Below are 13707 nucleotides of genomic sequence, written 5' to 3' on the forward strand. Positions count from 1 at the left end.
AAGATACATGTACCCCAATGTTCATAGCAGCGTTATTTATAACTGCCAAGATATGAAAGCAAGCCAAGTGCCCATCAACAGACAAATGGATAAAGAAGATATGGTGTATATATACAATGGAATATCACTCAGCCATAAAAAAGTGCGAAATTTTGCCATTTTCAACAACATGAATGGACTTGGAGGGCATTATGCTAAGTGAAATAAGTCAGAGAAAGACAAATACTGTGTGATATCACTTATATGTGGAATCTAAAAAATACGACAACCTAGTCAATATAACAAAAAAGAAACAGACGCAGATATAGAAAACTAGTGATTACCAGTGGGGAGAGGGAAGGGGGGAGGGGCAAGCTGGTGGTAGGGGATTAAGAGGCACAAACTATTATGCATAAAATAAATAAGCTACGAGGATATACTGTACAGCCCAGGGACTACAGCCAATATTTTATAATAACTATAAATGGAGTATAATCTTTAAAAATTGTGAATCACTATATTGTACACCTGAAACTTATATAATACTGTACATCAACTATACTTCAATTAAAGAAATCCCAAATAAAATTAAGAATTAGCAAACAGGGCTTCCCTGGTGGCGCAGTGGTTGAGAATCTGCCTGCCAATGCAGGGGACACGGGTTCGAGCCCCGGTCTGGGAAGATCCCACATGCCACGGAGCAACTGGGCCCGTGAGCCACAATTACTGAGCCTGCGCGTCTGGAGCCTGTGCTCCGCAACAAGAGAGGCCGCGATGGTGAGAGGCCTGCGCACCGCGATGAAGAGTGGTCCCCGCTCGCCGCAACTGGAGAAAGCCCTCACACAGAAACGAAGACCCAACACAGCCATAAATAAATAAATAAATAAATAAAAGAACGTGAATTTCTTTAAAAAAAAAAAAAAAAAGAATTAGCAAACACTCATTTGTTCCACGTTTATATAAAGGAATGGGCAGGCAATGGTTAGAAACATGGCCTTACTGCCTTTAGATTTTACTAATTAAACCAGAATTCACAAAAAATGTCAGCCACATCATGCTGACCCCAGCGGCTGCATGGGAACAACCCACAGTAACTGCTCTGTTCTTGGGATGCCACTTTCCTTTCAGAGTAGATGAAACGTAGCACAGGTATTCAGGGAAAAGGAAGGAGAAAATGGTGCTTCTGTTGTGTACGTTACCTATTCTTCCCCTGTGGCAACAAATACTTTAAGAGGAAATGACTACTACATCATCCTTCTATTTAAAAGAAATGCGTACCGGTTTTTCTCAGCGCAGCGTGGCCAGGCTGGGCATCGCAGTGTCGCGAGGGTCTCCACGGGGGGTGGGATGTGGGGAGTTGAGCGGCAGGAGGGCGGTGACCGTCCACGTGGCTTTCTTCACGCTTTCGCGCAGGGTCGGCCCTGCAGGACACACATGTTCCTTATTTGCAGATTCAAAGGGCATCTTGCTGGAAACAAATACCGCACCTTGTTCTCCTCCAAACTATTTACACATGAGGAGGGATCATGGTCCATTGGCCAGTCAGCTATCCTTCATTGCCTGGAGGCAGAGGCCGGTGCTCTGGCTGGGAGCACGGTCCTTGCACGACCTGACCCTCCTTGACTTTTTCTTTTTTTGAATTTTATTTTATTTATTTTTTTATACAGCAGGTTCTTATTAGTTATCCATTTTATACATATTAGTGTGTACATGTCAATCCCAATCTCCCAATTCATCCCACCTCCATCACCCTCCCCCCCCCCGCTTTCCCCCCTTGGTGTCCATACGTTTGTTCTCTACATCTGTGTCTCTATTTCTGCCCTGCAAACCGGTTCATCTGTACCATTTTAAAACTTTTAAAACGTTCTTTTTCCCCACGTGCATCTTGACCTGCAGACGTTCCCAATGGACTCTTGCTCCACGCGCCAATGACGTCTAGTCTGAATGCCTTTGCACGGGTTCTGCCTTCTCCTTAGATACCCTTGCCCTGGTTCCCTCCTAAGTAAGCACCCCGTCTGCTCAGAGAGCACCGCCTTTGGGAAAGCTCTCTGACCACAGGTGGGCATTTTCTCCCCACTGCGTGAGGATGGCTGCCGAGGGGTAAATGCTCCTTGGGCATCAGGCTCCCACTAGACTTAGTGCCCCAACAAGGTCTGTCCTCTTTTTGTGCCTGGCAGAGTGGAGAATTGAATAAATGTGCGCTGCAAAGAACGAATGACCATTTTATACAGGAGAAGACAGTTTAGATTTCTACAGGATAGTTTAGATGTATACAAGAGAAGATAGTTCAGATTTCTAACATTCTGCTTTCATCACATTAATATTACAAATAGGAGTTATTTTTATTTTATTCATGGTTTTTAGTTTCTTTTAAAATTTTATTTGTATTGAGGTATAATTGCCATATAACATTATACTAGTTTCAGGTGTATGACACAGTGATTTGCTATTTGCATATATGGCAAAATGGTCACCACAATAAGTCATCATCCATCAGCATGCATAGTTATAAAATTTTTTTTCTTGTGATGAGAACTTTTACAGTCTACTCTCTCAGCAACTCTCAAATATGCAACACATTATTATTAACTATAGTCACATGCTGTACATCCCAGGACTTAGTTACTGTATAACTGCAAGTGTGTCCCTTTTGACCCCCTTCACCCATTTCTGCACTGCCCATGCCCCTCCCAACCTCTGGCAACCACCGATCTGTTCTCTGTACGAACAGGAGTCGTTAGAGGTCAGAGCCTGAGTCTCACTCTTCTTTGCCTTTCTGTGCTCACATAGAGCATGGTGGCGACATTTAACACATATTTGGTGGTTGAAGGGAGGGGTGAGTGGTCGAGCGGGTGATGTGGTGAAACCCCCACTCATCCCCTCACACCACAAAGGAAACAGAGGAAGCTGTGGGCACCTCAGGCCCACAGATGCAGGTCTGATGAGGTGACAGAATGGGTAGAGCTATCGCTGCAGAGCTGGCCTGGGTGAGCAGAATAAACATGCCTTCGTGAAGGCCTTAGGATGTACAGTCATTTATTTAACAAATATCTATAGGACCACAATTCCTAATCTGAAACTCGTGAGGCCAGATATGTTTCAGAATTCAGATTTCTTTCAGATTTTAGGACAGTAATATACCATATAGCATGTAAAATGGGGTCTAGGGCAACACTATGGAATAAAGCACCTTCATGTTTCTCCAGAAAAGCGTATTTACATTTACACCATTTGTGGGATAAACTAAAATAGACTCATGCAACTCAGGTCAGGTTTTGACTCTGAAAGCATTCAGGTCAGGTCAGGCTTTGCTGCCAACTGTGTTAGCAAACACTTCCTGTTTTCAGAGCTGTTTGGGTTTTCGAATGGTGGCTGAGGGATCGCAGAACTACATCCATGTTCCTCCGAAAGAAACTTTCTCCAGAAGAAGAAATTTAGAGAAGACGTCAACAAACATACACTCCATCAGTGATTCCCAATGTGGTTTTACCGAACAAAAGTCATCTCAAAGGATCTTATTAAAATTGGAAGAAAAAATGAATTTAAATGTACTTTTTATTAAAAGATAAACCTTGACATCGCATGTATTAGTCTTAACCAATGGCAAAGTAGATCTGATAAGCAGGATAGAGGGTTTCTAAACCCAAAACAGCTGTTCCTTGCAATCTTCACTGTGGGGAAAGTTGGGGCAGGGGTCGGTGGGGCGGGCAGTGAAGGAACAGGAGGCAGCGGCTAAAATTAGAGGCCGCTCTGCCCCAGGGCCTGGTGATCAAATTTGTACTGTACCTGCAAGGGCTCCAGAATCGTCACTTTCTCCTGTTATTTAATGCCGGACATTCCTTTATCTGTGCAGGATGCATTTCTTCACAGCCCTCCCGCCCCCCACCCCAAAACAAAAGTGGACACAAGGAGCTCTGCCCCGTGTGACGGTGCAGAACCAAATCCCCTCCACTGCGTTTCAGGCTCATTGCCTGTCCAGATGGCGTCTGCAGTTTTACCACGAGGTGAAACCCTCTTTAAAAGCTGTTCAGAAAAATACATAATATTCCCTCGGTTGTTCTGGTTCCTGAATGTCTTTAAACTGCTCACCTCCGTGCCCAACTCCCCTGGCTTTTGCGGGGAAACTGAGATCCTTCGCACCCTACCAAGGCGACGTGCTAGAGCTTCACAGAGGGGAGGGGCCTGGAACCCGTGCAGACGGGCGCGCTCACGGGGACCGGGCGTGGGCGACCCTCTGACTGGAGCCCAGTGCTTGTGCCCCCACCCTCCCCGGCCTGGGGGCCCCCGGCCTGCTCACTCCCTCACTCCGTGGAACCAGCCTCGGGCTCCTTCTGCCTTTAGTCTCTGCTTTGATCACTGCGGACTCACTAACAAAGAGACCTTCAGGCTTGGCGTGGAGAAAACCTGGGATCTTCCGCGGAGACAGCATTTCCGTCCTTGTATCACCTGCATACAATCGCCAGCCTCTCTTCCGAGCTTCCTCGCAGGACCAGGCATGGCTGGCCCCCTTGCTTCTGCTCCTGTGGGGTCACGCTCGTTGCTTATGTGCCAGTGGGCTTACCTGGGCCAAGGCGAGAGGAGGACCCTGCCCTGCTCTCTCTTAGAAGGGGCAACAGGGAAGAGGGGTCTGCCAGCTGTGTCTAAACACTCAGATACGAATGCTCGGCACACAGCCCCGCCCCTGAGCCTTCGACCTGCCCCGCCTTTACAACAGTGGGAATGAGGCTCGTTTCAGGAAAAAAGAAATGGCCATCTGGGTTCACAGTGCTGGCGCAGAGGGCAGACGGTGGGCGCAGAAAGGGAAACTTTACGACTGAAGCATGATCTCCAACTAAAGGATGAAGAACTTCGCCCTCGCACAGAGGGACGTCAGGGTCAGGCAGGTGGGAGGAGGGCTTGCACGGGGCTGGATGATGCGGACGGAACTGAAGAGGCTCATCTGCGTGAGGCTGGCCCCCAGGAGCCTGCACCTCTGCGGGGTCCCGGCAGAGGTCAGCTGTGGAAGCCAGCTCAGGCTCTCACCCTTTCCCGGATGGTGTCAGCGCGTATTAGATCCGGACACCATGGCTCTCAGGCCTCGTGGCAGCAGAGACATTGGGAAATGGCCATTTGGGAGAAACGGGAGACGGTCGCTGATGGAGCCAGTGCTCGGCTGAGCGCCTTGCCGGATTCCTCACCACGCCCATCTCTGCAATGAATGCCCCCCGACGCCAGGGCCACGGAGGCCTGGGGGCTCAGTGCTTGTCCGAGGCTGCAGGGCTGCTGGCAGGTGGCGGCTCAGCCCTGCCACCGTGGTGGTGGTGCAGGGGGTTCTGGACCAGACTTTCCCCTCCTCACGCACGAGCCGAAGGGGACAGGAGGGGGCCGCCGGGGGGAGCCGGGAGCACAGTCTGAGTGCCCTTAGCCTGTGCCCACGACGGTTTGATAATAAAATTATGTAGATCAGCGATGACTGAAACTTAAGACCCCCCTGCAGAGTGGGTGGAGATGCACAGGCAACGCAGACCCTTTCCTTGAGGTCTGTCCATCACCACCGGCTGAGCCACCTGTTTTCCAGAAAAAAACCCGGAGCTGGGGCCGCGGTGGAGCCTGGAGCTGCTCGTGAACTCTGACCTCGTTTACTTTGACTTCTTAAGTCTGAGAGTATAAACAGCCGGACGAGAGGAACCGGGGTCCACAGGGAGGACACAGAGCGGGGGGGCGGAGGGAGGGGAGCGGAGGTGAGAGCAGAGTCTCCAGGGGGGCGGTCTGTGGCTCCCACCCTCCTGTGATGCAGCCGATCACGCTTCTTCCATTTCATGCAAAATGCCGTAACACTGGAGTTTCAACAGCCTCTTTCAGATAAGACTGCTGCCCCAAAGCCCTTTAGGAATGGAAATTCTGGGGACACTGAGGACCAGCAGAAACTCAGTAGAGCTGGTTCTATCAAGGCAGCTGGTTGACCTGAGCTGGGGACCCTTCTGCGGCCAGAGGGTGGGAGATGGCTCTGCTCTGGGCGAGGGAAGTGATGGAAACTCTCTGGGAAGGAAATCAAGTTACTGGCCTGAATCTGCTAAGGACAAGAAAACCCGTTCCTTGGTTTTCGTTCTCTCCAAGTTATACACATTTCACAAACGCGGTCTATTCAGGTGTTTCTCATACAATTTTCATAATTTGAGACTGAAATTCTCTTTTGAAGGATTAATGGGTAGCTGATAGGCACTCACCAGGGTCACAGGTCCTGTGCAAAGTCAGCCTCGCCCTGTGACAGACGGCAAAGCAGGAGGTGAAGGTGCACGAGCTTTGGCATCAACAGCCTTGGGCTCGAATCTGGGCTCTTCTCCTGTGTCTGCCATCACTTTCCGAAGCTCTCAGGGGCTCACTGTCCTAATGTCTTGCATGGACGTAAAACCTACCTTGCAGATGGTGATGAAGCTGAAACAGGGTGGATAGAAGAGCCAGGGTGTTCAGCAAGCAGGAAGCGCTGTTGCCAGGGAGCAGGTCTCTGCCAGAAGCAACGTTCACAGACGGAACGCTGACTGGACGTTGTCTGGGCGCTGTCAGCCTGGAGCTGGAGAAAGGGAACAGGGCACGGCTATTCCTCAAATCATTTACATCCGATGCACCCTCCCGCAGGCCGATTTACCTTGCTCATTACCTCCACCCCGGCTAATATGGGGATTAGTCTGTCTTTCTCAGCCATTGCTGGTGGCTTGTCTGAAAGGGACTGTGGCCCAGAGCATTCTGAGTGGTCTGGGACTGAGTGTGTCCAGGGAATTCAGCTACAGCGACAGGTATCCCCCGCTCCCCCAACTTGATTATCTCTAAGGAAGGATCCTTTGGACGCCTTCCCCCTACCTGTTCATTGCTTACTTTTAGTCTTTCTCTCCATCTGTACTCTGTAAGCTTAGCAGGATCAAATGAAGTTTCTCCCCTGACATCTCAAGACTGCAGTGAGATCGTGTCTCTGATGCTACAGAGCACATCACAGCCCCCATGGGCACCAGGACATTCCATTTTCTCAGACCCAACCTTCTCGCCTCTGTAACACCCGGGAGAAAAATAAAGCCATGCAGGGAGTTCTCACCGATCCTTTCAACGCCTTCCTTTCAACGTTTCCTTCTTGGCAGTGTGACCTCTGCTCTCAGCTCTGGGAGCCTCAGGGTTGGATGACCATTGTTCCAACCAAACTGACACCCTCCCAGTGCTTCAGGTATTGAAAGGCACCTGGCTTGTGTTCATTTCAGTTGGAAGAAATACTAGCTACATCATGCCCTTTAATCTCAATGGTCAGTAAGCAAACAAATAAAGCCGGGAATGCTGCCTTCATCGTTGTTTGCTTGCTTCCTACCGTCAAATGCTGGGGCTGTAACCTCTGTTCCGTACACTTGACACACCCTGAGAACTGCAGTCACGACCATGGAACAAGCCTCCCCCATCACTGGATTGCTAAGCAGGTACAGCCCAAATAAACTGGTTTTAAGTTTGTATCAGCCCTTCAAGCCCATGTTCCATAGGTAATTTACCAAAAAAATGACAGGCAGTACCTGCTACATTATCTTCAAAAGCGCGCAAATTCCTCGTGCGGATGGGAGTAGATATGAGTTACCACCATGTGTGGCAACTTACCTGAAGCTGAAGGGAGCCGGGGGACCTGGTCCTGTGACCGGATGCTGGCATCCTTTCTTGAGCATCGTCCTTGGAAGAGCCTTGTGGAGAAAAACGGTTGAGTCACTTGTTTAGCGAGCTTTAATATTTTGAAATTTCATGAAACTCGTTAGATTATATTACATAAGTATTTATGTTACATTAAACATTGACTTATTTGAAATATTATTTAAAATAAAATATTACAGGATCAATATTATTTAAACATATATTAAAAATAAATATTAACATAAATATTATATGTACCTATATTTCATGCAAAACTTAAAATTTTTTTTTCTGTTCGGGAAGTCCTTTTTGAAAATGAGCAGAAGCAGGTACCAACAAATAAATATTATTTAAAATAAACAAATGATTTAAATGGTGCATGTTGGAGTGTGAGGGTGCCTGAGAAAATGCACCCTCCCTTATCAGACCAAGTTCTGAAACGACAGAGAAATATGAGGAAGAGTAAGGCAGGCGGGAGTTCCAAACATCAGCTGGTCTGTCTCTGAAGAGTGGGCTTCGGAACCCCGAACCCACAGGGACAGACCAGCCACGCAGCCTGACCTGCCTCCGAACCTTCCTGCAGGGGGCGCCGCTGAGCCCGAGCTCTCTGGAGTGGGGGTGGGCGCTGGAGGTCCAGGGCCCGGGAAGTGCCTGGGCTCCACCACGGACCAGGGGTCCCTTCTGTTCTCCACTTAGGAGGAAGCTTCAGAACTGGGGAAAAAGCCACGCCAGCCCGCAGTGATTAACTCCTGAACTTAAGATTTCCATTTATGACGGTTCATTTATTTATTCCTTCATTATTTATTTGTTCCCTTTAATCCTCTGATTCCTTTACGAGATGAAATAGTATGTGAAGTTCATCAGATTCTATTTTCAGACTGCCTGGGTTTAAATCCTGGCTCCACTGCTTACTAGCCGTGACGTGGGGCAAGTAATGTTTCTAAGCCTCAGTTTTCTGTAAAGTGTTTACCTATGTTATGATAACAGATGAAAAGCATCGGTTCAGTTCTTGGTGCACAGTGAGTGCTCAGTAAGCGTCACTGATGTTGTTGCTGAAGTTGTTTGTTTTTAGTCTTCCTGGTACCCTCAGGAACACACAGACCAGTGCTTCTCAAACGTCAAAGCTCAGACAGCTCACCTGCGAACTCCTTAAAATGCAGATTCTGGTTAGTCTACCTGGGGTGGGGCTAGAGCATCTGTGTGTCTACCACTCCCTAGGTGAGGCTGACCTGCTGGCTTAGGCACCGCACTTGGAGGTGTGGGACCTGCACGCCTTACGCAAGGTGCTGGATAAGGTAGACCCTTCTTAGTTTTCTCTTCTTCAGCTAAAACAAAATTCTCTAATAGAATCAGCTGTCTCTGTCTAATGCTGCTGTGCTGAATAGTTTAAAGGGTCAATCCATACCTAACTAGGTGGTAAAAGGCTTTGGGATGGGCTGGACTCAGGTCTGCCCCTAACGTTTGCAGCGTTCAAGGCAAGATTTCAGTTGGTGGCCCATGTGCTGTATGTCCAAATAGTTAAAAGTTATAATCAAACAAACGAACTTAAATAAAATCTGTGCTACTCCCAACAAGCACATGGAAAGATGCTCAACATCACTATTCATTAGGAAAATGCAAATCAAAACCACAGTGGGATATCACCTCATACCCACTAGGAAGGTGCTATCAAAAAACAAAAACAAAACACCCCAGAAAATAGCAAGTGCTGGTGAGGATGTGGAGACACAGGCACCACTGCACACTGTTGGTAGGAATATGAAGCGGTACAGCTGCTGTGGAAAACAGTAGGGTGGCTCCTTAAAAAAAAATTAAAAACAGAGTTATCTGCCGCCGCTGCGTCTCTCACCTCTTTGGGGGCAGGGGCCTGGGCCAGATTTCACACATCTGCAAGCAGACCTTTCCGGAGCTCTGCCAGCCGACCCCATGGCGTCCTCTACCACTGTGCCCCTAGGGTCTCACTATGAAACAAAGTGTGTCGTCCTGAGCTACCTGGGAGTCCTCTCTCAGGAGAAGCCGCGGGAGCAACAGCTTTCCTCACCCCAAGGGGTTCGACAAGATACGGCTTCACAATCTCTGGATCAAGAAATTTTATTAAAAGTTAAAACTGAAATTGAAGAAGAGCTAAAATCCCTGGACGAAGAAATGTCTGAAGCCTTCGCCAGCACAGGCTTCACCCGGCACTCTTTGCCCGTGTTCAGCCCCACAAACCCCGACAGCTCCGCAGAGGACCGCTTGGCCCGCCTGGGGGAGAAGGCGTCGCAGGAGCTGAGGGCGCCTCTGCCGGGGCCTTGCAGACGCCCCTCAGCCGGACGCTAAAGCACTTCGGCCTGGTAGACAGACCCGCGTGGGGACTCCGCGGCGCACAGCAGCGGCAGACGGTTCAGGAAAGGAAGTGAAGGGACCGATGCACGCAAGCCGAGCTGCAGGGAGCACCCAGGCCAGGGACGTACCAGGCACGTGGGGAATGTACACTGGAGACCACAGCTCACGCCAGCGGCCGGAATAAGACGTTGGTGCCTCTGATTCTGCTGCGACCAGTGCTCTTGGGGTTGACAAGGCGAGCTCAGGAACCTTGGAGCGCGTCGCTGCAGTTTGGTGGGACTCTCCCGGAGGACCACGCCGCCGAGCGCATCACGCAGCAGGGTGGCTAGGGCACTGCCTTTAACCTGGAGTCCGCGGAGGAGGACGAGGAGCGCCCCGCGGAGGACAGCAACGACACCGACATCCCGCCCGGAGGCGGCGCCCCGCTCGCCAGCCCCACCGAGGCTCCGACGCCCGCGACGGCGTCCTGGCGGGCCGAGGGCCTCCCCGTGTCGCTGTCCAGCAGCCAGAGCTGGCGCACCGAGAGCCCACCGGCGTCCCCGGCTCCCGAGTCCTGGCAGCAGGTCGCAGCGGACCCCGAAGAAGTCGAGAGCTTGGACAGCAACGGGGCCGGAGAGAAGAGCGAGAGTAACTCCGCCAACTCGGACCTCGCGCACGTGGAGGAGGCGGAGGTGCCCGAGGGCGCGGAGGCGGCGGCCCCTGCCCTGATGGCGGCCTGGGATTCTGGCCCCGAGGGGTCGGCCGGCCAGACAGCCCGTCCCACGACATCCCTGTCCGTGGAACCTGCTGAAGAAGAGGCGGGAGCGGAAGCGTCCGAAGCTGCTGAGCTGGAGCAGGAGGGGGTCCCACCGCTAGAGCCCCCGGGGGAGCCCCCAGCAGCCCCGCCGGGCGGAGAGCAGGCGGCCCGCGGGCGGGGAGGGGGGGGCTGGGGGCGGGGCCCTGTCCTGTGGCCACGGCAAAGCTGGCCCCCGGCCCGAGGGCAAGTCCCTCCCGCTCGGCGGAGGGGCAGCCGCTGTTGCCATCCTGGCGGTGGCAGTTGCGGTGGCAGTGGCTCTGAGAAGGAAGTAGATTTTTCGGAGAGAGAAGACAAAAAGGTGTAAGGTTTTAGTTGTGTCGACCGGACTGGAGCTGCCAGGAGCTGGCTGGACATCCCTTGGACAGTTCGGGGTCAGGAGAACTTGGGTCCGCAGGGCAGGGGCCGACCCACGTGTTAGGGCTTGAGCTGGAGGCTGCGCACGCCGGTCTGATCGGAGGTCCAGGGCCCGGGCGCCTGCCAGGTTCAGGGTCTTGTGTGTAAGGTGCCCCACCTCCCCCGGCGTCCACGGCCCCTGGGTAGCTCCCGGGCCTGGGCGCCTGCCAGGTTCAGGGTCTTGTGTGTAAGGTGCCCCCCCTCCCCCGGCGTCCACGGCCCCTGGGTAGCTCCCGGGCCTGGGCGCCTGTGCGCTGTAGGGTGTGCAGCCTCTGCCCACCAGCCCCGTAGCGCCTTCCCCAGTGGTGACAGCCCCACCCCACGTGTCTCCCCGTGTTGCCAAACGTCCCCCAGGGATAACGTCGTCCCGTGAGAGCCACAGTCTCAGAGCGAGAGGGTCCCCGTGGGGGGACCTGGGGTGGGGGGGGAGACCCCAGGCAGGAGGGCTTGGCTGTGGGCCCCTCGGCTGCTGGCGCGCTGCTGCCTGGAGTCTCTCGGCGCCTCTGGTCTTCCCGCCCTCGGCCCCGCAGCCCAGGTGCTCCGCCGGGTCTCAGCCGCCTCTCAGGCACTGCCCTGCCCGCCTCGCCCCAGGGTGCCCCGAGGCCCCGTGGAGAGGGCTCGCCCGATGCTTCCCGCAGTTCCCCTTGTAAAAATGCTGCCTTTAGTCTTTAAACGCACTAGACGGAAGAGACCCGGGGCCCCTGCCCGTGAGGCAAGTTTGTCTGCGCGTTGGGAAGCTGGAGGGTGGCTTCGCTGGCCTATCGAGGCTGCTTCCAGCCCTTTTGTCTGTGCGCGGCCTTGAGCCGACGGGGCCTCGCCGGCCGGCAGCGTCCCTCTTGCTGGGCATCGCTGTCCGTGACCTGGACTAGCGTGATTCCCAGGCTCTGGCCTCAGCCTCCTTCCCAGTCAGGCCGCTCCTCGGCGGTCTCTGCCGGGTGATGAGGGTTTCCACACGTGGGCTTACAGGCCAGGGAATCATAACTCTCCATCAGCACACAAAGTCTCCTAAATACCACTGAAGTAAAAAGCAGGAAAGAGAGGCTGCCCTTGGGGTTCTAGCCTGGCTCTCGGAGTTCCGTAACGGAGGCTTACACTGAGCTCGTCACGGCCCAAATGCCGGAGTGACAAACCGTAGTGACCACGGTCAGCACGTGCCCGTGGAGACTCAGCGTAGCCTCATCCGCTGACCGCGTCCCTCACGGGGGGACCGCGTCTCTTCATGCCTGAGGTCAGTGCCACTGACGGGACACACGTGCTTGAGACAGGTCATCTCAGATTATCCTAGTAAATGTAACAGATTACTTTTTAAATCCTGAAATTTGTAATAACATTACCTATCCCGATCACCAAAAAACAACAACAACAAAAAACAGAATGATCATATAATTCAGCAGTTCTGCTTCTGAGTATATACCCAAAAGAATTGAAAGCACAGTCTTGAAGAGGTATTTGTACACCCGTGTTTATAGCAGCATCATTTACAATAGCCAAAAGGTGAAAGCAACCTAAGTGTCCATGGATGGATGAATGGGATAGAAGAATGGATGAACAAAATGTGGTCTGTACATACAAAGGAATATTATTTGGCCTTAAAAAAGAAAGAAACCTTGTCACATGCTGCAAAAAGGATGCACCTTGAGGACATTATGCAAATTGAAATAAGCCAGTCACAATAAAACAAATACTGTATGAGTCCACTTACTTAAATAAGTCAAATTCATAAGGACAGGAAGAATGGTGGTGGAGGAGGGTAAGGGGGTATTGTTTAATGGTGGCAGGGTTTTAGTCTTGCCAGATGAAAACGTTCTAAAGATCTGTTGTATTCAATACAACAATGTGAATGTAAATCAACATAAATGTCCATCAACAGAGGAATGGATAAAGAAGATGTGGTACATATATACAATGGAATATTGCTCAGCCATAAAAAGATTGAAATAATGCCATTTGCAGCAACATGGATGGACCTAGAGATGATCATACTGAGTGAACTAAGTCAGACAGAGAAAGCAAACATCATATGTTATCACTTATCCGTGGAATGTAAAAAAAATGATACGAGTGAACTTACTTATGAAACAGAAACATACTCACAGACATAGAAAACAAACTTATGGTTACCAAAGGGGTGGGAGTGGGGGAAGGGATAAAGTCAAACCCACGCACTTTCCTCTGGGACATGTTGTCTGGGGTGAAGTTCGGGAGAATATCCGATCATGAAGTATTGTCCCGTCATCCAACAGGCTTATCCTCTCCTTGGTGAGACAGGCATCCAAGTATGTTAGGTTATGAAGAGCACAGATGAAGTATGTTTAGTTGCACCAAGTATAGGCTGGACACTTCGCCCGCGAACTCTACTGGCCACACAGCACGGTTTTCGCTGCCCAGCAAGGACTTGGCACCTGCAGCCTGGGGCCAAGTCCAGCTGCGCTCCCTTGCTTACCTCCCTCCCAGGGCTGCCCTCTTGTTATAGAGGCAGAGGTGAGTCATCGCACAGGGAGAGCCCGGCTCATAAAGCTGAAAGTATGTTCCATCTGGCCCTTGACAGAGAAAGTTTACCAATCCCTGCTGTAGGGCAT

The 13707-nt window shown here is 51.5% G+C and overlaps 1 protein-coding gene and 1 pseudogene across 3 annotated transcripts in view; one reads left to right on the forward strand and one right to left on the reverse strand.

Moving 5' to 3' along the window:
- The window catches only part of LOC309633369 (uncharacterized protein), a 45603-nt gene extending 36936 nt beyond the window's left edge, over nt 1–8667 (reverse strand). For both annotated transcript variants that reach the window (XM_082402163.1, XM_082402164.1), the window contains exons 1-4: nt 8585–8667; nt 7588–7667; nt 6375–6529; nt 1258–1400 (exon numbers count right to left, since the gene is read on the reverse strand). In XM_082402163.1, coding sequence (XP_082258289.1) covers nt 1258–1400; nt 6375–6529; nt 7588–7667; nt 8585–8612 — 406 coding nt within the window. In that variant the 5' untranslated portion in view covers nt 8613–8667. The remainder of the gene's footprint in view (nt 1–1257; nt 1401–6374; nt 6530–7587; nt 7668–8584) is intronic.
- Nucleotides 8668–9540: 873 nt separating this feature from the next.
- LOC309633376 (bcl-2-like protein 13) lies at nt 9541–11284 on the forward strand (annotated as a pseudogene). The gene is made up of 2 exons: nt 9541–9961; nt 10055–11284. The product of its transcript is annotated as a bcl-2-like protein 13 (transcript).
- The last annotated feature ends 2423 nt before the right edge of the window (nt 11285–13707 follow it).

This window comes from Balaenoptera borealis (assembly GCF_965194805.1).
Source record: "Balaenoptera borealis genome assembly, chromosome: 8".
Taxonomy (NCBI): domain Eukaryota; kingdom Metazoa; phylum Chordata; class Mammalia; order Artiodactyla; family Balaenopteridae; genus Balaenoptera; species Balaenoptera borealis.